The sequence below is a fragment of the Erpetoichthys calabaricus genome, chromosome 15 (genome assembly GCF_900747795.2).
Source record: "Erpetoichthys calabaricus chromosome 15, fErpCal1.3, whole genome shotgun sequence".
Taxonomy (NCBI): Eukaryota; Metazoa; Chordata; class Cladistia; order Polypteriformes; family Polypteridae; genus Erpetoichthys; species Erpetoichthys calabaricus.
Window position 1 is genome coordinate 93319080 of NC_041408.2, and position 27555 is coordinate 93346634.

General features: G+C 42.3%; 1 protein-coding gene across 1 annotated transcript in view; it reads left to right on the forward strand.

The window, feature by feature from the left end:
- Nucleotides 1–3764: 3764 nt before the first annotated feature.
- The window catches only part of LOC114665632 (heterogeneous nuclear ribonucleoprotein L-like), a 117017-nt gene continuing 93226 nt past the window's right edge, over nucleotides 3765–27555 (forward strand). The window contains exon 1 of the mRNA XM_028820238.2: nucleotides 3765–4200. Within this exon, the coding sequence (XP_028676071.1) occupies nucleotides 3922–4200 (279 nt within the window). The 5' untranslated portion in view covers nucleotides 3765–3921. The remainder of the gene's footprint in view (nucleotides 4201–27555) is intronic.

Consider the following 27555-nt stretch of genomic DNA (forward strand, 5'->3'; position numbering starts at 1 on the left):
ATGCCACATCATCCTTCTCAAGTGTCCCGGAAGTACTGTGGGCTTCCGTCCTCGTGACTCCGAAGTACTTCCAGGTTAGTGTAACAAGAATAGTCCCCTTGATGAGCTCCCCCTGGCGGCACCCACGGCATCCAATAGGGCTGAAGAAATGGACTCCATGTCCCATGTTGCCCTGAAGGAATCTGGAGAACCATTTCCGTCCAGGGGAGCTGCCATCTAGTGTCCCGGGGGATGTAGTGCCCTGAAAAGGCTGCTTTTCTTCCCTTTCTCTGTTGAGGGACGTCCCGGCCAGGCTGAAACGCCTGCCATCCATCACAATATATATATATGAAAACCAAAAGAAATGTAACCACTTGTATCATAAATATTGCAAGTCGCTTTGATAAAGGCATCAGCCAAATAAGTAAATGTAAAATACACACACAATATAACTTTCCCTCTCATCCTTAAAGGCATTTTTAAGTGTTTTAGGTTTAGAAAGCCTCAGCTCCATTTTTGAACCCATGCAGGCTGCCAGCAGCCTGTCATTTGAGTTTGAAGCAAGGCTGTGTGGGGTGAGGCCTGTTCATTGGGCTTGTTAATTTTGACGCCTGCACTCCCTTTCTGAGCTTGTGGTAGCAAGAATCACAACACAATGACCCTCTGCAGTTCGCATACCAGGAGAAGGTGGGAGCGGAGGATGCCATCATCTACATGCTACACCGATCCCTCTCCCACTTGGACAGAGGCAGTGGTGCAGTAAGAATTATGTTTCTGGACTTCTCTAGTGCCTTCAGCACCATCCAACCTCTGCTCCTTAGTGGCAAGCTGACAGAGATGGGACTAGATTCATACCTGGTGGCATGGATCGTGGACTATCTTACAGACAGACCTCAGTATGTGCGTCTCGGGAACTGCAGGTCTGACATTGTGGTCAGCAACACAGGAGCGCGGCAGGGGACTGTACTTTCTCTGGTCCTGTTCAGCCATCGGACTTCCAATACAACTCGGAGTCCTGCCACGTGCAAAAGTTCGCTGACGACACAGCTATCGTGGGCTGCATCAGGAGTGGGCAGGAGGAGGAGTATAGGAACCTAATCAAGGACTTTGTTAAATGGTGCGACTCAAACCACCTACACCTGAACACCAGCAAAACCAAGGAGCTGGTGCTGGATTTTAGGAGGACCAGACCCCTCATAGACCCCATGATCATCAGAGGTGACTGTGTGCAGAGGGTACAGACCTATAAATACCTGGGAGTGCAGCTGGATGATAAATTAGACTGGACTGCCAATACTAATGCTCAGTGCAAGAGAGGACAGAACCGACTATACTTCCTTAGAAGGCTGGCGTCCTTCAACATCTGCAATAAGATGCTGCAGATGTTCTATCAGACAGTTGGGTCGAGCGCCCTCTTCTACACGGTGGTGTGCTGGGGAGGCAGCATAAAGAAGAGGGACGCCTCACGCCTGGACAAACTGGTGAGGAAGGCAGGCTCTATTGTAGGCACGGAGCTGGACAGCTTGACATCTGTGGCAGAGCGACGGGCGCTGAGCAGGCTCCTGTCAATCATGGAGAATCCACTGCATCCACTAAACAGGATCATCTCCAGACAGAGGAGCAGCTTCAGCGACAGACTGCTGTCACCGTCCTGCTCCACTGATAGACTGAGGAGATCGTTCCTCCACCAAACTATGCGAGTCTTTAATTCCACCCGGGGGGGTAAACGTTAACATTATACAAAGTTACTGTCTGTATTACCTGCATTGTTATCACTCTTTAATTTAATTTAATATTGTTTTTTATCAATATGCTGCTTCTGGCGTATGTGAATTTCCTCTTGGGATTAATAAAGTATCTATCTATCTATCTATCTATCTATCTATCTATCTATCTATCTATCTATCTATCTATCTATCTATCTATCTATCTATCTATCTATCTATCTATCTATCTATCTATCTATCTATCTAACACAGGAGAGGCAAAAGAGAACTTGGTCAGCTCCAGCAACTTTGGACTGTGATGGTGGGTCATCTTCCTAGCCGGACTGTTCCATTTGATTCTGGCTACACACCATCTGGTAGAAGTTGCTATTTAGTGGAAATTTTCTTTCAACAATGTCATTTTTTATTTTACCAAAACCAATATAAACCTCCTCTGAAAACACGTTGTTCCAGCTTCTTGTTATTACTCAACCACTTCTGCTTTATCCAGTTTCCCTTCTTCGAATATGGGACATTCTTCTTTACCAGTTTTGATCTGACTGTTCATCTCTACAGTTTACTGTGCTCCCTTTAGATCCTTCCTTAAATGCAGCACCTGCAGAGAGCATTCACACTGCTTCACTTGGGACATATTTTATTATCTTACAGATTTGTGCTAAAATCATTTCATTGTTTCCTCTTCAAGCCACACTTAGTACCCAAAAATGAGAAAGTGAATCAAAACTTCACGAATTTTTTGCCAATTCATTAAAGATAAAAAAACCAAAACAACTGAAAACACCACTTTCACAAAAGCATTCAGACCCTCTGTTTTGGCTCAGGTACATCAGAAGGAAGTATTTAATTATCTGACAGCAGAAGCACACCATGGTGGAATGAGCCTGTGGCTAAAAGTGTTCCAAGAATGCATCTCCTGGAGAGGATTTTTTCATGATGGCATCCAGTTTTGCTACCATCTTCTTTTTCTACAAGATCTTCCACTGCAGCAGGCTTTCCTGATCAGTTTGTTCAGGTATTGTGCTTCTTTTGAGCTCAAATTGTCTCCTCAGGAGGCCGCAGCACAGAACAACACACTGGCTACTATGGTGTGGTAGAGCATTCTCAGCAATTGCTGGTTACATCAAACATCTCTTTAGGAAGTCTAGTCTACTTTGGCCCTTTTTGTACAATGCCATTGTGTTGTCACATCAGCCCAATTTTTTCTTATGTAAACCCCCAGGTACTTGAAGGTTTTTAGGGTGTAGATGGCCAAAAATGGGGAGGGAGGGGGGGCCCCAAAACTGCTTGACATCTTGCATAACTAGCCATTAACATGAGTGGAAAGGCATATCATATCTGGGAGTTTTCATGTACTGGTGAGTCAGGAGGCGCAGGACAAAAAAAAAGGAAGTGATTTCAAAGCGTTCATAAATTATTCTTATGAATACAACTGGATATTATAAATCACATCAAATACTCTTATGAATACAACAAAGAAATGCTCAAGAAATAAAGAAACGATTTAGCGATTGCTACATTGTGGCTCACGAGCACATCATCCGTGTTTCCACACACTTAGCGCTGGGGTTGTGCTGCACATTCAGAATTTTTCTTCTTGTATTTATTTATTCCTATAAAATCCGCTACTTTATACTTTTTGTATCACCTTCCATGGGATTAGCCTTAGTCGTGCCTCCTTGTGTTATATTTCCATACTAGCCTTGGGACAACACCTTTAACCATATGTTTCATCACATCTATCTAATTACAGCTAGAAAAAGTTCTTTCCCATTTCTTCTATACTTCTTCTTTCTTCGAGTGTTCGCGTTAGTTCCTTCACCCTTTGTTAAACCACCATTACTTCATTTCGTACAAGTGTTCTTCTGCTTCTAACTTGACGCTCTTCATACGCTCCACTTTCCCAGTAGTGTCCAAAATATATCCGACAGTAGTGCCGCGACTCCGCCCTCTCCTTCTAAACCCCGCCCTGGGAGCCAATGAAAAAGCATACTTTTTAAGGATCATCCAATGAAATGGGACTAGGGCGGGGCCTAGCTGCCCATTCCAGAGTAACGAACAAAGAGCGTAGCTCAGAGCCAGTTACGGTGAGGACTGAGGCAGCAGTGGGTGTCTGAGTGGATAGTGCCTGTGCAGTCGTGTAATAAAATCTCAAACAAAGCAGGCAAGTGACGTGGCTGACGCTGTCGATCTTTGCCAGTTCCCAGTCGCCCGAAACATGTCTCTGGTCGAGGAGTTTGAAGAGGGAGATTACGAGCAAGCCGCCAAGCGCTTTAAGGCAGACGAAGCAGACAGAGAAGCAGCGAGAGAGGCGGAGGCGGCAGAAGAGGATGAGGACGATGATGATTTGGAAGAAGGGGAGGACTTGGAGACGGCGGCTAAGAAGCACTTGAGAGAAGATGAAGAAGACGACGACGACGAGGATGAGGCAGCGAAGAGTGGCGGCGAGGAAGACAGGAAGGCCCCGCGTATTCTCCAGGGCACACCGCCGGCGAAGGTAATTCGACGTCGGCTGCACTTACCGCAGGGCTTTCGCACGCGGCGCACAGCAACTTCGTCGTGTTGGGCACTTCGCGTCCAACACCAGTAAGTCACACGTGTGTTCTCTTGAGTTTATCGCGGGGAGCGTTATTCTCGATTTGGGCCTCACCTGGCCCAGCCCAGCCTTATTCATTGAAGTTCGGCGGTTCGTGTCGGACGTGCATTTAATTATCGGTCGCGTGATGTCAATTACTCCACTGAGCCGAACTGAAGTCTGTTCACCCTTCTAGCTAACGCTGAACGCCAGCTCACGGGGACAGTTTGTGACCAGCCGCCACTCTTTTACCCTTTTCTCATGTTGTTTTGGTGTTCACATGCCACGCGTGGGGTTCGATTGGCAACCACAGGCGAAGTTTGAAACCTGCTATATAGCCCGGGTACTCTGGGAAACTCGCGTCAGGCCTGATTCAGTCAGACGTCTATGTTTCCAGTTTCAACAAACGGTGTGCATTCACATGTGTACGCTTACCTCGGGACGCCCCGTACATAACTTTTTATTTTTATACTCTGCACAGATCAGGTGTGGGTGAACATTATCATATACAGTATCCTGCTTTTGTCGTAGACACTCCTTTAGTCGGTGTATCTAAATAGATGTAAACCTGTACATTTTAAATACATTGATATAGTAAAATAGTGCTTGGATAAGTTAACATCTGTATTTAAATACATTGGCACACACAATTATACAGTAACAGTATGCACACCGACATTTTAAATGCATCGATAAGCACATGTTTACGGCTTTATCCATGTTAACATACAACATTTTAGATACAATTGGTTGCTTTTTTTTCTTCTTCAGTTGTTACCCAGGCAGGTGAAGTGACTTGCTCAGGGTCTCACAGTGTCAGTAGCAGGGTTTGAAGTCTAAGTCCTTAACGGCTGTGCCACACTGCCTTGGTGCACCAATACTTTAAATATAATGACTAGGTAAAAACGGTACATGTATTGATGCACTTCAGTTTGTACTGTACAGTACTATTTTAAATGCTTTGGCACACACACATATACAAGTGTCTAAGTTCACATCTGTTTGGACACACCAGCATTATCACCCATCTTTACATCTTTGGCTAATGCAATTAACATTTAAAGATAAACTTGGTTACATTTCTTTAGGGTTTTCCGGTTGGAGTACGGGTTCAAGTTCACACGGTAGTGGGATTTGTGCCAACGACCCCCGGGTTTGAAGTCCAAAGCCTTAACCACTAAGCCACACCACCCAGTTTTGATACACAAGCAATTTAAATGCATTTACATATAAATATTAATATGGTAATGCCACTGGTTTAACTTCGTATCTGTTTGATTGCACAAACATTTTAAATTCAAGATATTGTGTAAATTCACAATTGTTTGAATATGCGTCAAATGCATTGGCGCACACACTTCGATATTATAAAAGCATGAGATGTATAACGATGTGCACATCTGTATGGACACAGACCACCAGCCAAGGCAGACACTCGTCCTACTCTCTTCAGATCACTCCATTTGCTCTTTTCAGCAGCACATACTAAGTTCAAATCCTTGATGCTTGCACACTGAGTACTCTGTGCTTCGCCACCTTTCTATATGGAGACGCTTGTGGACCTTCTCGACCACTCGGATCTGCTGATGAAAGGTGCCCTGGTGATGCCAACTCTGCATGCTGTCAAATCTCAGTCCAGAGTCTTCCTGTGTATGTCCTTGTTGGTGGAACAAACTGCCCACCTCCATTTGAAATGCTGACTCCCTCAGGGTTTTTAGGAAGCGTTGGAAGACTCTTGTATTGTGAATTTCTGTCTAGCTGTGATATGTTAGGTTTTATTGACTAGGAACTATAACTTGTATATTTATATGTAGAATTGATTTTGAGCTCTCCAGTTGTGGTGATCAATTTTCTAACCCTCTTTTGTAACAAACAGCCTCCCAGACTGATATATTCGCTCGACTGTGTTGACATCTTCTGTATGGCACTTCTATCCAAAGTTTTTGCCTAAGGAAATAAAATGTACATTTTTTTAGATGCACACACATTTAATTTGGCTGATGACTTTATCCAAGGTGACACACAATATTTGAGAAACAATTGGTTACATTTCTTGTCCCCCAGTTAGCATACAGGCAGGTGAAGTGACTTGCTGCGGATCCACATAGCCGATAGCAGGACTTTGAACCCTTAGGGTTGGACATTCAAAACCGTAACCACTTTACTACCCTGCCTACTTAGGATACGCCAACATTTTCAATACATCGGCACGCTAAAAATGTTACACAGTGCTAAATATATTTTTCATATGCTCATACGGTGTTGACCTTTACACCATTGATGTTGCCCATTCTGTCACCTTCTCTTAACAGTTTGTCTGATCCAAAGTAAACTTCTTAACCTGCCTTGTGTTTTTCATTTTTTTTTTTTTTGCACAAGAATTGTGAATACCTTTGCATGTATAAAGTGTTTTGAGAAGGCACAATGTCATTTTTCCGATTGCTGGTGTTCTCACTACTTGTGTACTGTTTGTACGCTGGCTTTCACACCAATTCAGACACACTGGTGTATCCTGGCATATACTGGATGTCATTTAGACGCAGTCTGTGTACTCTTCCAAAGCGCATTTCCACTAAAAGCCTAGCGAGAGAGACGCTAAGCACAGTATGCTTTAAAAATACCACAGAATTGAGAAGGATCAATTTAAGATTCAAAAACATATTGCTAAATTACTAGCAGACAAAATTAAAATGCCTTGTTAACGTTTACAACGAAGCACACGCTTATTCATGTGAGCATATAGTGGAAAGAAAATGGAGCCACAGATATTTATCAAACTATAGGTCTTTATTATAACATCGATGGGAGTCCACGCCTCAAGTCTTGAATAAACCGCTGCACTTCACGTTATTTAAGGTTTTGTTATTTATGGGCTTTTAATTCAACACACAGCATTAACAGTTCATAGCAACAGTTTCAAAAGGAATTCGGCATTTGCTGTTGAAAATACAGGATTCATCATTCTAAGACAAAGATTACATACTGCAGATCGAATTAAAAGCCCATTAAGTACAATTCATCAAGGGTGCATATTGATAAACATAATAAAATTGCACAATACAGGTGTATATTTATATTTGGCAGACACCTTTTATCCAAGGTGATTTACAACATTTGAGATATTATTGGTTACATCTTTTTGTTTTTCCAGTTGGAGCAGAGGCGGGTGACGTGTCACTAGCTGGATTAGCACCCACAAAACTCCAACAACTTCACCACTGTGCCACACTGCTTGCCTTTACATGTGCTGCCATGTATGTGTGTGTATACGTACAGTGGTGTGAAAAACTATTTGCCCCCTTCCTGATTTCTTATTCTTTTGCATGTTTGTCACACAAAATGTTTCTGATCATCAAACACATTTAACCATTAGTCAAATATAACACAAGTAAACACAAAATGCAGTTTTTAAATGATGGTGTTTATTATTTAGGGAGATAAAAAATCCAAACCTACATGGCCCTGTGTGAAAAAGTAATTGCCCCCTTGTTAAAAAATAACCTAACTGTGGTGTATCACACCTGAGTTCAATTTCCGTAGCCACCCCCAGGCCTGATTACTGCCACACCTGTTTCAATCAAGAAATCACTTAAATAGGAGCTGCCTGACACAGAGAAGTAGACCAAAAACACCTCAAAAGCTAGACATCATGCCAAGATCCAAAGAAATTCAGGAACAAATGAGAACAGAAGTAATTGAGATCTATCAGTCTGGTAAAGGTTATAAAGCCATTTCTAAAGCTTTGGGACTCCAGCGAACCACAGTGAGAGCCATTATCCACAAATGGCAAAAACATGGAACAGTGGTGAACCTTCCCAGGAGTGGCCGGCCGACCAAAATTACCCCAAGAGCGCAGAGACGACTCATCCGAGAGGTCACAAAAGACCCCAGGACAACGTCTAAAGAACTGCAGGCCTCACTTGCCTCAATTAAGGTCAGTGTTCACGACTCCACCATAAGAAAGAGACTGGGCAAAAACGGCCTGCATGGCAGATTTCCAAGACGCAAACCACTGTTAAGCAAAAAGAACATTAGGGCTCGTCTCAATTTTGCTAAGAAACATCTCAATGATTGCCAAGACTTTTGGGAAAATACCTTGTGGACTGATGAGACAAAAGTTGAACTTTTTGGAAGGCAAATGTCCCGTTACATCTGGCATAAAAGGAACACAGCATTTCAGAAAAAGAACATCATACCAACAGTAAAATATGGTGGTGGTAGTGTGATGGTCTGGGGTTGTTTTGCTGCTTCAGGACCTGGAAGGCTTGCTGTGATAGATGGAACCATGAATTCTACTGTCTACCAAAAAATCCTGAAGGAGAATGTCCGGCCATCTGTTCGTCAACTCAAGCTGAAGCGATCTTGGGTGCTGCAACAGGACAATGACCCAAAACACACCAGCAAATCCACCTCTGAATGGCTGAAGAAAAACAAAATGAAGACTTTGGAGTGGCCTAGTCAAAGTCCTGACCTGAATCCAATTGAGATGCTATGGCATGACCTTAAAAAGGCGGTTCATGCTAGAAAACCCTCAAATAAAGCTGAATTACAACAATTTTGCAAAGATGAGTGGGCCAAAATTCCTCCAGAGCGCTGTAAAAGACTCATTGCAAGTTATCGCAAACGCTTGATTGCAGTTATTGCTGCTAAGGGTGGCCCAGCCAGTTATTAGGTTCAGGGGGCAATTACTTTTTCACACAGGGCCATGTAGGTTTGGATTTTTTTTTCTCCCTAAATAATCAAAACCACCATTTACAAACTGCATTTTGTGTTTACTTGTGTTATATTTGACTAATGGTTAAATGTGTTTGATGATCAGAAACATTTTGTGTGACAAACATGCAAAAGAATAAGAAATCAGGAAGGGGGCAAATAGTTTTTCACACCACTGTATAATGTGTAATGTGTGTATATATAAATGTATCCCTTTTGAGTATTCTCAGATTCTATTCAACGGCAGTGAATATCTGAAGGGAAAAATAATGACCATAAAATGTTAATTCAGTTTCAATTCATTTGAGTGTTTATTTGTTGCATTCAGTTATAAATACACAACGTGCAGTGAAATGTCAACCTGGCTTACTACTCGGATTATGTAGAAGCGAGTAAAAGAGAAGAAATATAGAGAAATAGAAAAGCACGTGTTAGACTAAATGGAGCAGCTTCAATTTTAAATGTGATGGCTAAATAGAAATAGCTTACATTTTAAATATAAGCTAAAAATAGACAAGGCATAACATACGGTGGCAAAGTGATAGTGTTGTATGCAGTGCCCTCCACTGTTATTGGCACCCCTTGTAAGAAAGATTAGAAAAAAATCCCTGATTGCTGAAGAACTGTCATCTTGCACTAAAAAAAAATGAGAAACAAGTTCATTTAAAGAAAAACAAAGGCCTCACTAAGAAATAAATATTTTTAAGAAAAACACATGTGCCACAATTGTTGGCACCCTTGAAAATGAATGTGAAACAATGTAACTGAAGCACGTTTCCCATTTAAATTAAAGATTATTAAGTTGATTGGAGTGTTTAGAACTTTCCAGCTGAAATCAATGACTCCCTGATTAACTGGGATATAAATGTGAGGAGACAGAGAACCAGATTTCCTTAGCCAACCCTTATCATGGCAAAAGGGTGCCAATAATAGTGGAGGGCACTGTAATAATAAATAATAATAATTCATTACATTTATATAGAGCTGTTCTCAGTACTCAAAGCGCTATCCACACAGGGAGGAACCGGGAAGCGAACCCACAATCTTCCACAGTCTCCTTACTGCAAAGCAGCAGCACTACCACGGTCAGCCATCGATGTGCTGTAATATACACATAACCTTTTGTGCGAGGCAAAGACATTATATACGGTGCACAAGGCAGCAGGGGCAGATGACTTTGAATTGCTCCAATAAATTCTGTGAATTAGCAGCCTTGCAGCGCCTTCACTTATTTGAATCTATAATATATAAAATGTGACTATCTGTACTTGTATTATTCAATACTGCTCTTAATTTGATATTGTCTGTCTGTCTAAGGGGCAGCACGGTGGTAGCGCTGCTGCCTCGCAGTAAGGAGACCCGGGTTCGCTTCCCGGGTCCTCCCTGCATGGATTTTGCTTGTTCTCCCCATGTCTGCGTGGGTTTCCTTTCACAGTCTGAAGACATGCAGGTTAGGTGCATTGGCGATCCTAAATTTGTGCACTTTGAGCTACTTTTTTGTATGAAAATGTGCTATACAAATAAATAACTTGTCCCTAGTGTGTGCTTGGTGTGTGTGTGTGTGTGTCCTGTGTTCCTGCCTTGCACCCCGTGTTGACTGGGATTGGCTCCAGCAGACCCTCGTGACCCTGTTTTAGGATAGAGTGGGGTGGATAATGACTGACTGTCTGTCTGTCTAAATCAACAAAACAATGACACATATGAGGCAGGAGTGGGATATTACGTTAGTCCAGTTTGCAGAGAAAGGCCAAGCAAAATGACCCCTTTTATTCCTTACAATGATTCCGCTACTACATGGAACTGAAGACCCGGTGGAAGAAACTGGCACACATGGACAGCGACATCTTCTTCTTAACGAAATGCAAAAAGGAAAATCTTATCCCGAAAGGCATCATGATAAGGAACACACTTAAAATTTCTCATTTAAAGTTTTACCAATGTTGTTTCTTGTCCTAGAGTGTGTATATAAACACAGGGAACTCCAGTCTCTCTATTACATCTCGCCTGAAGAAGGGGCCTGAGTTGCCTTGAAAGCTTGCATATTGTAATCTTTTTAGTTAGCCAATAAAAGGTGTCATTTTGCTTGGCTTTTCTCTACATTCATAATGGCTAACACGGTACAACACCCTAGTACTCCAGTTTGCAGGTAATACTCCAAAGATGTCCTGACAGAGGAGCCTTGTGGCCTGAGGATACGACGCTCCACCTAAGCCTCTCATCTATGGCTGTAAGAAAGCAGAACCCTTTTCCGGATTTCATATAGTATAAGAATAGTATTGAATGTAGTACAGGTCTAACTTTTACTGTCCTAACTTTTATATGGCTGGAGTGTGCGACCCCAAGGCACACCAGGTGCCATCACTAGATTTGGAGAGGGTTAAAAAAAATCTGATCTGCCAAAACAAAGACTTGCTTCATTTCTTTAAAATGCGTGTGAACAGCCTGTGCAGTTTCTCGTAACAAGCCCACACTAGTCTAAGATGAGGCTTGGCTAGAATACGGAGGCCGAAGGGCTCTTCTATTATCGACAGTCCTATGGTTAAATTTGTACGTGTTCGTTTTCTTTCAGCCCCCTGTGTCTATAAATATGCCCGATGTCGCTGTATGTCTGCCTGCACTGCATACTCTTGTGTACTTGGTGTACGCATACGTTTCATCTCACTATACACGTGTGTTTACTGTTGTACTTTCACATACAATTCTGTAGAACTTTGCAGAAACCCTTTTTTGTTTTGTTTACTCAACATCTGCATGAAACCTTTACTCTTGTGTACCCTCCAGTGTTGGTGCAGCCTCATGTAGACGTTGGCGTAACCATACCCAGCATCATCAGACTTGTTTCCCGTGAGAAGAGTGCTAAGCAGTTACTTGTGCTGTTGCCTTGATGGATTTTGATTGCCTTTTTCCTTTCTATTTTTCAATCTCTGTGTGTTATATTGCATGTTCTCCTGGTCTGCGTGATCATTTTTTATTTGAACTACAGTATATTGTCAATGTTTAGAGGACTTAAAGCTTATAAATGCGCTTTGTGCAATTGAGTCACCTCCATTTTTTTGGTTGCCATTTGCTGTTACATGTGCAACAATTCACACCTTCACTCAAACCACAAGAAAGGAGTGCACCCTCATGTTATGTCATGTCGTCTTTTATTATCAACCTTCTGTTTTCTGTCTTGTTGTTTGGAATCGTATACACTGCCGTCAACTGAAGGAAAAACGGAGGTTTCATGGGTTGCCTGTTTGTTCTTTATTGTTCCCTCGTGCTTAATATTATTCAGTATGATAGCATTCTTTATTAAGAATAAGCTCAAAATTGCAGTAAAAATTACACCGGCAAATTGCAGATTTAATAAAATACCTAATGCACACATTAAACATACAGTAAAGCTTAGTAATCCATCCATCCATTCATTATCCAACCCACTATATCCTAACTACAGGGTCACGGGGGTCTGCTGGAGCCAATCCCAGCCAACACAGGGTGCAAGGCAGGAAACAAACCACAGCCAGCCCACCGCAGAACTAAGCAATTTCAAACAGTTTGCATTTATATTAATCAAACAGTTTATGTCAACTGATATTTTTATTGAGAGATGGCAATTTGGCTCCACATGAGATGAAAACAAACTCTCATCAGCAGCATCCGTGAAGAAAATAAAGAGACGAGTTCTAGACAAAGACAAGACACGGTTGTAGTTTTGAAGACCGCTTAGATCAGGGGTGGGCAATGCCAGTCCTGGAGGGCCGCAATGGCTACAGGTTTTTGTTCCAACCCAGTCGCTTAATTAAAAAACAATTCTTGTCAATTGTTCAATTTCATAGCCTGTTAGTGCTTTAACTCTGCCATGTCAAGTAATTCTCATATTCTACACTTATTTTTTCCTTTCTAAGGATATCATCCAAATGATTTGAAGTCTATAACTCATTTCTCAGTGCTTCACTTTCCTTCCAAGTATTTAATTAAACCAAATAGTGCGTGATAAATACATACCGGTGTAAATGGAGAAATGGCGGTCTCTTTTTGTCATTTTCATCTTATTGCTGATAAGGAGCAATTAAAAACCAAGAATACAGCTGTTTAAGACTAAAATAAGCAATAAGGGTTCGAAATCTTAATGAGCGAGACAAATAAAATGAAGCAGAAGTGTTACGTGAGCAGTAAGTGCTTCTTAGTAAGCAACTGGGTTGGAATAAAAACCTGCAGCCACTGCTGCCCTCCAGGACTGACTTTGCCCTCCCCTGCCTTAGACCAGTGGTTCCCAAACCCGTTCCTGGGGACCCCAGTTATCCCAACCAACTTGTAGCGGGGCCACATAGTTAGTGTTGTTAAATGTCAGTTCTGAGTGCGTCTCGTTTCATTGTCCCGTTTGCTGTTTGTATGTGTATCAGTTAATGCTGTCCCCGTAAAGGGGGACGGATGATGGAAGGAGACCACAGCCGCAAACCTGGAAAACACCTGTTCACGATTAATCAATTACCGCCGTCACAGGACTATTTAAGCCAGCAGGAGGAGAAAGAGAGGGAAGGCAGGAGAGGAGAGAAGGAGATTGTTTTTCACATTCACGACCACGAGCCATCTGTACCTGTTATCTTCCACATCGCGCATTTCCATCCAGTTTGTGTTTCTATCCGCCAGACTTGCTTCAAGAACCTCATCACGAGAGACCCCGGGGTTGGAATTAATCATCCACCACGCGCCGAGGATTCACGGTGAGGCTGCTCCATTTTGTCCGGGGAAAATCAAACGACTAATTTTTCGCTAATTCAGTCAACCGCACTCAGGACAGTTTTTTATAACCGGACTCGCGTTCACATTCATTTCCGTATCTCATTCAATTTTTGTTATTCGTGTTGTGTGTTTATATGTTACAGGGGCAAGGGAAGGTTTTTGTTGTATTTATATTTGGTGGTGTCTTGTTGTTGCTGGGGTGGAGGGCTATTTATATTTATATCTGTTTTCTATTTTTTGCATGTCTTGTTGTTTCATTTAATCCGTTTAATTTTACATCCTGCTTTTGTGTACTTATATTTACACCGTCGATTGTGGGGAAAAGTTTAATTGGTTAGAAGTACGGCTTGATAGTTAGATTCTTTCTCAGTAAATTATCCAGGCCACAGGTCTTGGAGGTGTAGCTGCCGGCTGGGTAAAGGGGTCGGCCGTTACAAACTTCTGTTCTTATTTGGACTTGAGCTGTTATTTCCCAGTTTCAGTGTTTTTTGGGGTCAGTGAAGAAATTATAAAAGCAAGTGTGTTAATAAATTTTAATAAAAATTAAGGAGTTAACCGAGGATAAACTATTTATTAATGTCCATCCCGATTTCCATTCTGCCTTTCCTTTATTGACTAATTAGTCAGTCTAATGCTGAAGCAGTTGTAGCCTTTCATCAATTAGCGTTGTTCGCCCAGGTGTCTGGTTTGGTTGTTTATAATTACTATTAGGATACAATGGAGGGAGCAGACTACACAGAATGAGAGAAAAATAATAGGAAAAGAATAAAATGTACGCACTTAAAGCTGTAGCAAGAAATAGAAATATTTCCAAGTGTCTTAAAATGTAAAAATCATACTGCTGTGCTTTTCGGAACGTAGAATAAGAAAGGTGGAAAAAAAAACCCCCAGCTAACTAAATGACATCAGTTTATATCACTGATTGTGAGTCTGGTTGGAACAAAAACCTGCTTTTTTTTTTTTTTGGGAACCACTGCCTTAAAAAACTCCTCCTTAGCGTAATAAAATAATAAAAAATATATTTTATAAAGCAGTGGAGATGATTGAATAAGATGCTGCATTCCTCCAGAGCTGTTAACAAAGGCTGGGCAAGCATTGCTTTATCTTACCGAATTGTTTCACCTTTAAATCGTGCTGCCGTGTCTTTGAGCTTCATTTCAGTCCTTCTCAAGATGTGTAAGGATTTATTTGCAAAAACCACAGCTCATAGTCCTGTGCCAATATAAAGAGCTGGTTTTGGTGTTTGCACAAATTTTTTTTTGCATTTGTTAAAGATAAACAATTACCGGAATAAGAGCAGCAGCAGTTAGGCAGCATTTTATCAGCAGCAGAGCTGGCTGTCAGCCTGTACAATGGGGGCCTTGTTATGCTGCTTTCGCAGTTAATAAAATTTGAGTTTTTAACTCGAGACTATATATATATATAATATGTGTGTGTGTGTGTTTGATGCATCCAAAAACTTAGCAACATTTGCAATCTTTACTGAATGTTAAGTTTCATTTTGCAATCTGCCATTTTCCACTCTTGATTATTAGATAGATAGATAGATAGATACTTTATTAATCCCAAGGGGAAATTCACATACTCCAGCAGCAGCATACTGATACAAAAACAAAAAAACAATATTAAATTATTATTATGATAGACAGTATCCCTTCAAAGACTGCCTTCTGCCTCCTGCTTGTTGCTGTCATGTTTGGATCCGTCCACCTGCAGGCTTGAATTGCGCAAACCAGTCAGAAAATTTTTGTTGGATTGAGTGTTACTAAACTTTTAGCCTGCTTGATTTGGTTGGGTAAACCAGGTACCCCCCTAATATTTAATTTTAATTGTCTTCTTCACATGTAAACCTGTCTTGGGTCCTCTCTGTGTCTACATGGGTTTTCTTCGGGTGTTTCGGTTTCCTCCTTCTTTCCAAAGACATACAGGCTTGGTTGAACCGGTGATGCTAAATCGGCCCTAGTGTGTGTCTGATGTTTCTGCTTTTGGGTTGTGTGTGTGTGTGTGTGTGTGTGTTTGGCGTGAGATGGCCCGGGGCCCTGTCTAGGGTTTGTTCCTGCGTTTCACTCAGTTCTAGCTGGGATAGGCTCCATCGATTTTTTTTCCCCCCCCACCAACCGTGCTCCTGATCTGGATTAAGCAGGTTAGAAAATGCCCCATGACATGTGTAAGAGCCATTTTCCTTGTTCTATAAGATTCATGAATGTTTATTAGATGACAGTGCATAAACTATGGAAGGTTCCTATAACCCCCATGAATAGAATCGTTTTGGTATGTTCTTGCCATTTCTAATAGCTTGGAGTAAGCATCACTGTTCAGTTAGTTAGTGTCAGCCTTGCCTTGTATGAGGTGTGGAGGCATACGGTTTTTAACCGTGACCGCACGTTATCGTGCCTAGGCACTTGCCTATGTGCCAACCGGCTTAAGAGCCTTTAAGAAAATAAGAACCTTTAAGTAGGAAAGAAGAAATTAAGAACCTTTAAGTATAAAAATACTAAAGTCTTTCAAGAAAAGCTAAGTTTATAGAAGATTCATTTTTTCCTTTTTTTGCCTTTTATTCTACATGTGTAACTATTTTTTCTTTTATTCTTGTGTGGACTATTTACTTTTACCTTTCACTAAATATCTTTAAAAATGAACTCTTGGACTCTGAGAATTCTTTTGACACGCGTCTTACCCGTGCCTGATGACACCTTATATATTTTAGCAGCTACAACATGTAAACCAAAATTTAAGTCATTCTTCAGTGCACTGCCACTTAGCAGCCTACAGAAATAAGAAGCCTGATTTGAAAACATTTGATATATAATAATAACGTAGCCACGGTATAAACAGAGAAACATCCTTCACTCCTACAGATGGGAGGGGATTGCCAGTCCGAGATCTACATGTCCCAGGTCAGCTGTACTGCACCCAAAAAAAAGACCAAATGACAAGAATTTCATTCAGATAAAAAGAGATAAACGTGACAGATTTTTAGTGCAAATGCGTCAGTGCTGCAGCATGCTGCAGGTTTGTCTGCTTTGTACTTTGCCTGCCTCGGTTACGAGAGGTGTCATAACTCATGGGCCTCACATAACGGATGTCACAGTCTACTCTGGATACCTTTTAAGGTTTTTTTCCAGTAATACCAGTCTTTCATTTTTGACTAACTCCCCTTCTGGTGATAAGTTTTAGCTCTTCCTCTTTGTCCTTTTATCTGTGGAGACCTAAACTGTACCCGTTCATCGTACAAATGTCTTTCCCTGGTTTGGCTTCTTGTGTGAGGTCTTGACCAGCGTTCACATTTTCTCTTTATTTTATGTGATTACTGTACTGGTTAAAGAATTATGTGTATTGTACACCATTTGGCTAAATGTTTGTGTACATCTCTACGAGCCTGTTGAGTATCCCTGCATTAATATGGAATTGCCCCCTCTTTGTGACTGTTAACACTCTGGTCCGATCTTAATTTCCGCAGTGTGTCTCTAGGAATTTGTGCCCATTCAGCCAAACGTTGGTATGAATGTTGGATGAAGACCTAGCTTGACAGTCAGCAGTTCATCCCAGAGGTGTTCAGTAGGGTTGGGGTGATCGCTCTGTGCAGGCCACTCGAGTTCCTCCATGTCCTTATGAACCACAGGGACACAATCATGCCGAGCAGAAGAGGTCCTTCCCCAAAGTGTTACAACCCAGTTGGAAGCTCATGATTGTGTCAAGTTGTATGCTGTAGCATTACCAGTACCCTTCACTGGAAGCAAGGGGCCTAGCCCAGACCCTGCCATTATCTTTTGTCCACAGAACTCCATAGTTGGCACTATGCCAACCAGAAGATAGCATTCTCCTGGGGTCCTCCAAACTCCGATTCCGTTAGACAGCCTGATGGTGAAACCTGGGTCAACACTCCAGAGAACACGTTTCCAGTGCTCCAGAGTCCAGTAGTGTGTAGCGTGCAGCGTGCTTTACTCCACTCCACTCCAAACGCTTGGCATCACACATAGTGATCTTAGGGTTGTGTGTAGCTGCTCGTCTATGGAAGCCCATTTCATGAAACTCCTGGTGCACAGTTCTTGCAGGTTCTGTTGTGAGTTCTGCAACAGGGGATGAGTGATTTTTATTTGCTGGTGTGCGGCTCCAGTTAATTATTTTGAGTGGTCTACCACTTGGCGTCTGAGTTGTCGTTGCTTCTCGATGCTGCCACTTCACAATAATAGTCAACAATTGACCAGGGCCAATCTATTAGAGCAGAAAGTTATAAGTAGAGCATATTGACTTGGTAGTGGTAGTGCCACATTTAAAGTCACTGAGCTGTTCATTGCTTAGTGGGGTCTGGGCAGTCTTGTGGCCTTGGAACCCCTGCAGATTTTTTTTTCTCCAGCCTTCTGGTGTTTTTTTTGTTTTTTCTGTCCTCCCGGCCATTGGACCTCACGTTATTCTTTGTTATTTAGTATTGCCTAACCTTATTTTAATTTTTTTTTTTTATCTTGTAAAGCACTTTGAGCAACATCTCTCTATTATATAAAAAAAACTTGGGACAAGACGTGACCTCCTCAGAGAGACAAGACGTGACCTTCTCAGACACTTCCACATTCTGCGAGACGAGACTTTATGCCAAGAGATTTAACCACGCCCGGGGCCGGAAATAAAAGACAAAGAGTAGATGACAAAGTAGAACGTCATAAAGAATTCAAAAACGTTGGCGCGATACACATGCAAAGCAGGTTAGAGATAATGAAAGTAGGAAAATTCGAAGTCTCGAAAAAAGGAGAGTAAAGATCACATTAGCGCAAACAAACAGAAAATATTACTTGGTGAAATAACGGAACAGCGAAAAGAGATCGAGTAGTGTTTGAGGATGTCTGGGGGAGAAGAGAGACAAGGCAGGGAGACAAAAGGACAGCTGCTGTACAGGCTTTTAAATGTTTGAAGCGCCGCACAAGATGTAGATCACATGGCACAGCAGCAGCTGATCGAGCAAAGAGGAGGTGGAAAAAAACTGTATTCGTTTCCCATTGTATTACTGTTTAAGAGGGGGTTTCAGAGGAGAAACCACATCTCCTTGGGGTGCGTTCAGTCCCCCTCTTCACAACGGCGTGTTAGCGAGTGAAGCAAGCTGCTATAAAAATAAATGTTATTGTAGTTGTTCACTGTGACCCAATGTTTTGTCAATGGCGACTGCATGGCCGTGTGCCTGGTTTTATGCACAAGCTAATGGTGAAACTCCTTCATTTGAATGGACGTCCACATACTTTTGGCCGTATGTGTTTTACGTTTTTCACAACTTCAGGAGAGCTTACAGAGATTGTATGCTGTGTTTGCTGTGCGTTGCTTCCTTTGCTTTTTGCAGCTTACAGCCATCGGAGCGTAGACTCTATTTTAACTACACGTCATTTTAGCAGCCTTCCAAAGCGGGCACCTCGGTGGCAAGTAGCACTCACCCCCTCGAGAGCAGCACATATGCTGTAGGTTGTGGTCTTGTTTGAAGTGGGTGACAAAAAACATATTTTTAGAGCAACGGAAAATTGTGGTGATTCAAACTAATATAATAATAATAATAGTAATAATAAATCATTTTATTTATAGGGGCACTTTACATTAGCAGTAAATCTCAAAAGTGCAACATAAAAAGATTAATCAAAGGCAAGGCACGATAAAAACAGATAAAACAACAATAATTATAGCATTCTTGTTAATATGCTTTCCTAAATAGAATAGTTTTTAGCTGTTTTTTTTAAAACGGCCCACAATCTGCGGTGTTCTCCGGCTCCCTGGTAGAACATTCCAGAGCTGTGGAGCAGCGACTGCAAAGGCTCGGTCACCAATTGTATGAAGTTTGGTCACAGGGGAGCAAAGGCGGTGGGTATTTGTAACACGGAGGTTTCTTGTAGTGGATTGTAATCTAAGGAGTTCTTTAAGATATTGTGGAGCATTTCCATGGATACACTGGTGAGTAAACTGAGTTTGTATTCGATACGGAGATGGATAAGGGAGCCAATGAAGTGACCAAAGGATTGGTGAGATATGTTCATATTTCCGAACCCTCGTCAGGATTCTTGCAGCACTATTTTGAATTTGTTGGAGCTTTTGAAGGCTCTTGTAATGCACTCCTCATCAGGATACCCAACAATAGTCCAGTCTGGATGAGACAAAGGCATGAACCAGTTTTCAGCATCACATAGGGAGAGGTAGGAACGGAGTTTGGCTATGTTTCGGAGATGAAGGAATGCAGTTTTACAAAGGTGATGGATATGTATATCAAATGACAGATGGGAGTCTAACTTGACACCCAGATTTGTAACAGAAAGGTAGAGGGTAATGGTACGGTCAGAAAAGGAAATACAATTTACAGAGGAACGAAGCTGATGGGAGAGTGCCAATTAAAAGAGCTTCAGTTTTGGTGCTATTCAGCTTGAGGAAGTTCTTGGACATCCAGGCCTCAATCTCATCCACGCAAGAGGAAAAAGTTGATGGAGGTGTAAGAGAAGTCTAATCCAGTCTCACATAGAGCTGTGTATCATGGGCATAGCAATGGAACGAAACTCCACACTTGCGGATGATGATGATAGATAGATACTTTATTAATCCCAAGGGGAAATTCACAAATGAATGTGACCCAGGGGTAGAGTATAGATATTAAAGAGGGTTGGCCCAAAGACTGATCCTTGTGGGACTCCACAGGTGACAGTGTGGGTATGAGATTTAGCATCCCACAAGGCCACATACTCAGTTCTGTCTGTAAGATAGGACTTGAACCACTCAAAAGCAATGCCAGAAAGTCCAATTGTATAGTGAAGATGATGGAGAATATTATGATCTACTGTATCAAATGCAGCTGTAAGGTCCAGGAGGATAAGGAGTGGTGGAGAGCCCTGGTCAGCAGCCATCAGGAGGTCATTGGTGACTCTAACCAGGGCTGTCTCTGTGCTGTGAGAAGTTCGGAAACCAGACTGAAATTTTTCAAACAGATTGAATTTTTTGAGGTGATCCTGAAGCTGAACCAAAACAACCTTTTCCAAAACCTTAAGACAAAAATGGAAGGTCGGAGATCGGACGATAGTTTGCTCTCACTTTAGGATCCAAAGAGGATTTTTTTTTTTTAATGAGGTCTAATTTTTGTGGTTTTAAAGGCCAGTGGGACTAAGCCGCTCTGGAGAGAGTGATTAATGATGTCAGCAATACGAGGGCTTATATCTGATGCATTAGCTTTTATCAGAGGAGTAGGAAAAGGGTCCAGTGAACACATTGAAGGTCACATAAGTGCAGTCTTCCATAGTTTAAGTGCTCCCTCATTACTCCACTGGCTTTTCTTCCAAGTTCATGAACTCCTACCTCGTAACCTGAACGTTTCTTCCCGTCTGTTTACCTTGGAAGGCGTACCAGTCATAAAACAGGGAGTTGGTCGTCCTGCTGGGCAACTTCACTAAGGGCATCCTGGGATTGTGCACACGAGTGTGTGGTTTAACTAAGTGAATGCATCCTGTTGGTGACTGGCATTCACTGCCAAGTTCTAAAATGAAAGAAAATGCTGAACTTTTCAGATAACTTTTGTCAGTTACGGCCTTTCATGGAGAAAAGTGATAAAAGAGCAGAGTGTGGGCAGTTCAGGTGCGCATGTTGGGGAAGCTGAAAGTAGTTAGGGGGTCCAGAGGAACAGTGTGAGGCGCCAGAATTTAAATAATACAAAAAAGGCAGGAGCAGGTTTGTAATATTTGAAAAAAAATAAATAAATAAAAAATAATAATAATTTTTTTAGGTTCTGTTTGATTTTTTTTCTCTCTTCCCTATACTATAATCATGTAGCATTTTATCTTTACATTTATTTTCAATATTTACGATTGCTTTAACTTTTTATTCATGGGTTCCTTGCATTTGTTAAGTTGATGAAGTATTTATTTATTAACTTTTTATTGCTTCTAACTTTGATTTTACTTCTTTGACGTTCCTTTTTCATTTTGATGGTGAATCACAGGTCAGCAAACTTTCCAAAGTTTTTAAATTTTGTGCTTTGAGATTACTTTTCTGCCCCACCATAACCTATCGTCTATAGGGGAGGAGCCAAAGCTTTCGATTCATCAACATTTCGATCTCTCGACGTTTTAGGTGTCCCCTGATTCCGAAAATGTCCATATCCTGATGATGGGTGTGTGTCTGTCTGTTGTGTCACAGTTTCTTGAGGACGGTCTACAGCTTAAACGGGCGGACTGCAAAATAGCAAACTCAAAACTTGAGCCTGTTATGAGACAACGATGTGCCGATTAGTTTTTGAGCCAAATCGTACAAAAGGAGGCGGCGCTTTAGAGGAATCCTCAAATACTGCGATACTGTAGTTAATTATGAATTCTTCTCATCAACTGCTATCATAATGACATATTTTATGATCAGATAGATCAGTATCAGAGTGGTAAATAATTATTGAAATATTATAAAATAATTTGGGTAACTTGGTTTCGAGGGCACAAAGCCTACTGATGCTCACATCCAAATTTTTCATTTCATATATAGTGAATCAAGAGATGGGCGGCACGGTGGCGCAGTGGTAGCGCTGCTGCCTCGCAGTTCGGAGACCTGGGTTCACTTCCCGGGTCCTCCCTGCGTGGAGTTTGCATGTTCTCCCCGTGTCTGCGTGGGTTTCCTCCGGGCGCTCCGGTTTCCTCTCACAGTCCAAAGCCATGCAGGTTAGGTGGACTGGTGATTCTAAATTGGCTCTAGTGTGTGCTTGGTGTGTGGGTGTGTTTGTGTGTGTGTGTCCTGCGGTGGGTTGGCACCCTGCCCGGGATTGGTTCCTGCCTTGTGCCCTGTGTTGGCTGGGATTGGCTCCAGCAGACCCCCGTGACCCTGTGTTCGGATTCAGCGGGTTGGAAAATGGATGGATGGATGAATCAAGAGATACACACAGAAAAATACTGTGGTCTAATTATAGAATTCCCTTGATTATATTAAGTAACATATTAAAAGTTTTATATGCATAAAGTGAAAACACAAGTTCTACGACTTTTATTTTTAGCTACATCTCTAATGAATTTAAAGAATCCATTTCTTATCTCTGCTAATATCTGCCTGTGTGACCAGCCCCACTGAGCAATCTGATTGGTCAGTGTCACTGTGTTTGCTCAGTCAAACACACTGGAGACAGGATATTCCTGGAAAGGTTCACACACACACACACACACACACACACACACACACACACACACACACACACACACACACACACACACAAGGATCCTGAGGTAAGGGATAGGAAGAACGCAGAGAGTTCCCCTGAAACTCAGGAAATATTTACAAGAGAACAAATGCTGTTTTCACACTGGGCAGTGGTGGCCCGTCTACAATTTCTGGTATTCACATAGTGGACAGGAGCCAATCAGCTTGCCTTGAAGTGAGAGTCTGAGAGACGGGAAGCTCTAGCCAAGACGGGTTGAGAGACGCTCAAGGATACTGAACACCTGAATAGTATGAATGCTGATGGTACATTTAAGGCAAGAGTAGTCAAGTATTTAATAAGAAATTATTTTATTGGTAAGAGGTGCAAATCTATGTAATGAAGCTCTAATGTGTCTGAGTGTCCGGTTCGTTGGAGCAATCTGACCAGTCAGTTTTGCTGGTTAAACACAATCGAGAGAGGAAGTGCCAGGCAAGGAGAGTCGTCAGCGTGGTGCAGTGGTTAAGGCTTTGGACTTCAAACCCTGACGTTGTGGGTTCAAGTCCCACTTCTGACACTGTGCGACTCTGAACGAGTCACTTGACCTGCCTGTGCTACAATTGGAAAACCAAAAGAAATGGAACCAATTGTGTCATAAAAGTTGCAGGACACTTTGGATAAAGGTGTCAGCCAAATACGTAAATGTAAATCTTCAAACATGGATAGCATTTGCAAAAATACTAATGCTGTTTTCACAGCCGGTAGTGGTGACCTGCCTACCATGGGTGAGGAAATGCGTAGGAAGGTACGTGTAGAGCAAGAGATGTTGAATGTCAAATATTTTTGTTGTATTTTATTACTTGCCTTTGACCGGTAAGGTAGCTTAATGACTTCCCTGCAACCCTGCGCAGGATAAAGTGGGCTTACAAATGAATGATTTGTACATAAAGTGTGTAGCGAGCATGTATGACAGTTTCTTCAAACTAGGGTCAAAATGAAGAGTTTTGTAACTGTATCAAAGCCCTCGGTCAGGCATTCAGATGCTTTCTTCTTCATTTGGCATTTGTCCCCAACTTCAGGGGGCATCACGTCCCAGGCCGGCAGTAGTCTGCATGTATTGCAGTACAGAAACTGTCGGCACTGTTCACACACACTCCTGTGGCATAGTGAACAAACACATCATGCAGCTTCAGAAGCTTCTCACACACAACGATAGAGGAGCCACAACACATTTGTAGCAGTGCTACTGTAGGAAGAACTCCATTTCCCAGCAGCCCAGGGGGGATTACCCACACAGGATGACTGAATCAGAAGTAGGGGCTGCTGGGGACGAAAGAGGCCAGCGGGAAAGTTGATTAGGGGGGCCTGACGGAGCAACGAGAGATCGGTGTTTTTGTGTATCCTGCCCAACGCGTCGTCTGAAAGTCAATTGTGCCCTGGATTATTTCCCATTAGGATGAGCGGACTCTCTCGTGCTGGCCTGTTGTGTGTCTATAGTGGTGGACTCAGGGTTGTGTGTCTTCAAAACCAGCGCTCCTGCAAATCTCATTGCGCGAAGTATCACAGTTCACTTGCGAGGTACCGATTTTATTAGCGAGAATCTGAGAGAGACTTCTCAGGGGCGGGGCCCTCCTCACTCACGCGTCTGCCTCAGGGCGTAACCTTAACTCGGCTTAGTAAGCAAACGAGAGAACTACTTAACGGATTTAGATCTTTTTTTTTTTTTTCCCCTCAATAATTTTGCTTGAACATTCCGGTTGATTTTGCGACTTCTCTCATCGTGCTAAGAATCAGAGTCCACTTGCAGGAGCAATATATTCACGCTGATCCGAGACAGAGGCTGTGGGCCGAGGGGAGGGGGAAGAGTGACGTCAGGAGTAGAGAGCTGGGCCGGGCTGTGCCCTCGTCGCTGTCCTGTTTCGCTACTCCGAGGGTGAAGCTGTGGGGGATGGCTAGTATATTATATACGCATTCATTGGTTTTGTGTCTTTGATTGTGAGTGTGTGCAGGTCGGGCCAAGGCTGGGTGTGTCCCTGGAATCTCCACCAAAAAAATAAATTTCCCTCGATAATCTTGGCGGCACTGGATCGCTACACGTTGAATCGAAAATGTTCAGGACATGCAGGGTAGTGGGCCGAGCCCTCGTGAGCAGCAGTGCCACAAGTAAAACTGAGCGGGAAAGTAATCTACCCCTCATATCACTAAGGTTTCTCCTTCAGATGATGTTTCTTTTATGTCAGAAATCAATTTTTATGGTGGGGTTCAGAATTTAGGTACAGCTATTTAGGTCATGGAAACGTTTTGACTGCTGACCAGCGAGCGCAGTCTCCATAGTAGCTTGCGTGATGGCTTTTGGCATTGCTGTGTGCTTTTTGTTGAAAGAGTGGGTAAAATGAGAGGAATTCAGCTGGATTTATTTTTGTAAAGCACGCTTCTGCTTTTTGGGTGGGTGGATGGGTGATAATTAATTCTAAAAGATGATTAGATGTGTGGAGCTTTTCTAAATTTGGAGGCACTTGACAGGGTTAGAAATCTTGGGGGGTGGGGGGTGGGGAGAAGATGTCATTCTTCCTGAGTTTCTGTTCCACGGTTTTAAAAATAAAGATGCTCAGTAAGCTCACTTTATCGTAACTGGTAGGTCCAATAAAAGGTTATGGACGTTAATGGAATCTGTGGAATAAATGGTAAATTAGTCATTTTAGGTTTCTTTTGTCTACTGTCTAGACTTCAAATGACGTCCTAGCCTGTAGACTTTTTTTTGAAGAAAAAACCACTCCAAATGTGCCTCTGCCTTTTAATGTGTGATTTATGGAAACGAATAAAGCTGTTAGGTGAAGCCGCAAATAAGACTGTCGTCGGGATGTTTTTGTAATTAAAATGGCTTGGCATCCTTGCTGATTCAAACTTAAAGAGACGACACGAGTTTGATGCATCAAAGGCTTTTTTAAAATTTTTTTTTAATGTTTCCTCTTGAGTGTACGTAGCTCTTTGGCGGTTAAAAACACAAAACAACATTGCTTGGTTATGTCAGCATTATCTGGGGTGTGTTTCCTCTGAGCACACTGAAACTCTTTTGACTCGAGTTGCTGGACAGACTGGTTTCACGGAGAAGAGCCACTACCAACTCCATGGCAACAACACGGCATGCGCGAGTAGGAAGAAAGATTTGTTTGCGATACTCACCTTCTATTCTGCTGCTAGTGTTGCCTTGTAACGCCTCACGATTGTAAAGCACTGCAGAGGGCGGTGAAGGCGGCACAGATTGTCACCAGCACTGAGCTGCCTTCTGTTCAGGACGTACACAACACTCACCGCTGTAGAAAGGCAAACAGGATAATTAAAGACTCCAGCGATTCTGCACTGTCGCTTTCCTCACTCCTTTCTTGTGGCTGTTGACACTCGCACCAGCGGGTTCAGGGACAGTTTCTATCTGTAGATTGTAAGGTTGCTGAGCAGCCAGTCGTAACGGCAGATATTGTAACATAAAGAAACTGTGTGTGTGTGTGTGAATATATATACAGTGGGTATAAAAAAGAATCCCCCCTTCGAAATATTCCATTTTGTTTTGCTTTACAGCCTTAAATGAAAACACACAAACCAATATTTTTTCCAGCTTTACTTACTCAATGCAATCTCTGACATCCAGGTGAAAAATATCACAGCTGCAGTTCAGAAGAATTTTGTGCTCGTGTGGCCAGTCAGAGCCCAGACCTAAATCCCATTGAAAATCTGTGGAACATTTTGAAGATTGCAGACCACCAATGTTCACCATCCAATGTGACCAAACTTGAACAGTTAAACTGTAAGGGGGGGGGGGTGGGGGGATAAACATTGTCCGCTCCATGCTCCCAACGCCTTCCGGGGTCTCTGAACCCGACACCGTCTGTAATGTCACCGAGATGAGCTGACATATGAGGACAAATCTCACATGAAGCCAGGGGATATTTCCAACAGTGCCAAAGTGCTTTTATTACAAACAAACATCAAAACTGTGTCCAAAGTGCAGTGCTTCATAGTTTCTAATCCACAAAACAATTGTCCAGTGGGGATAAAAACCAATCATCAATAAATAAATCCTTTAAAATCCAAGGTTAAAAAATGCAGTCTCTCTCTCTCGCTTTACTCTCCGGCCCACCTCTGTCTCTCTTTCTGCCCCGGCTCACCCATTGCTCCCTCAGCTGGCAGAGACCCTAAAGCCATGAGCTCCTTCAGCCAACCTTCGTCTTGGCCTCCTTATGGACGTCACTGCTGGACCATCCGAAGTCCGCTCTCGTCCCTTCATCTTTTGCGCTCCTGCAGTCACTCCTCAGATCCCTCGGGAGGACATCTGCCCTGCTCACCCCACTCACTTGAACTTTCAGTGGGGCGAACTAGCCCCCAGAGCGCCACCGACTAACGCTCCTTTGTGGTGGCCCAGCTTGTTTGGCTTCCTCTTTTCAGGTGGCCAGATCCTCTAGCTAAGACTGCTCTTTCCTGTCCATTAACCTTTTTTCTTCACCTCTATCTATCTCTACATATATATACATATATATATATATACAGTATATATATATATATATATATATATATATACAGTATATAAATATATATACATATATATATATACTCTACATATATACATATACTCTACATATATACAAGGTATATATATATATAATATTGTGATATTTGCCTGGACACCATCAGACTGACACCGCATCTTTATAAAAACCATG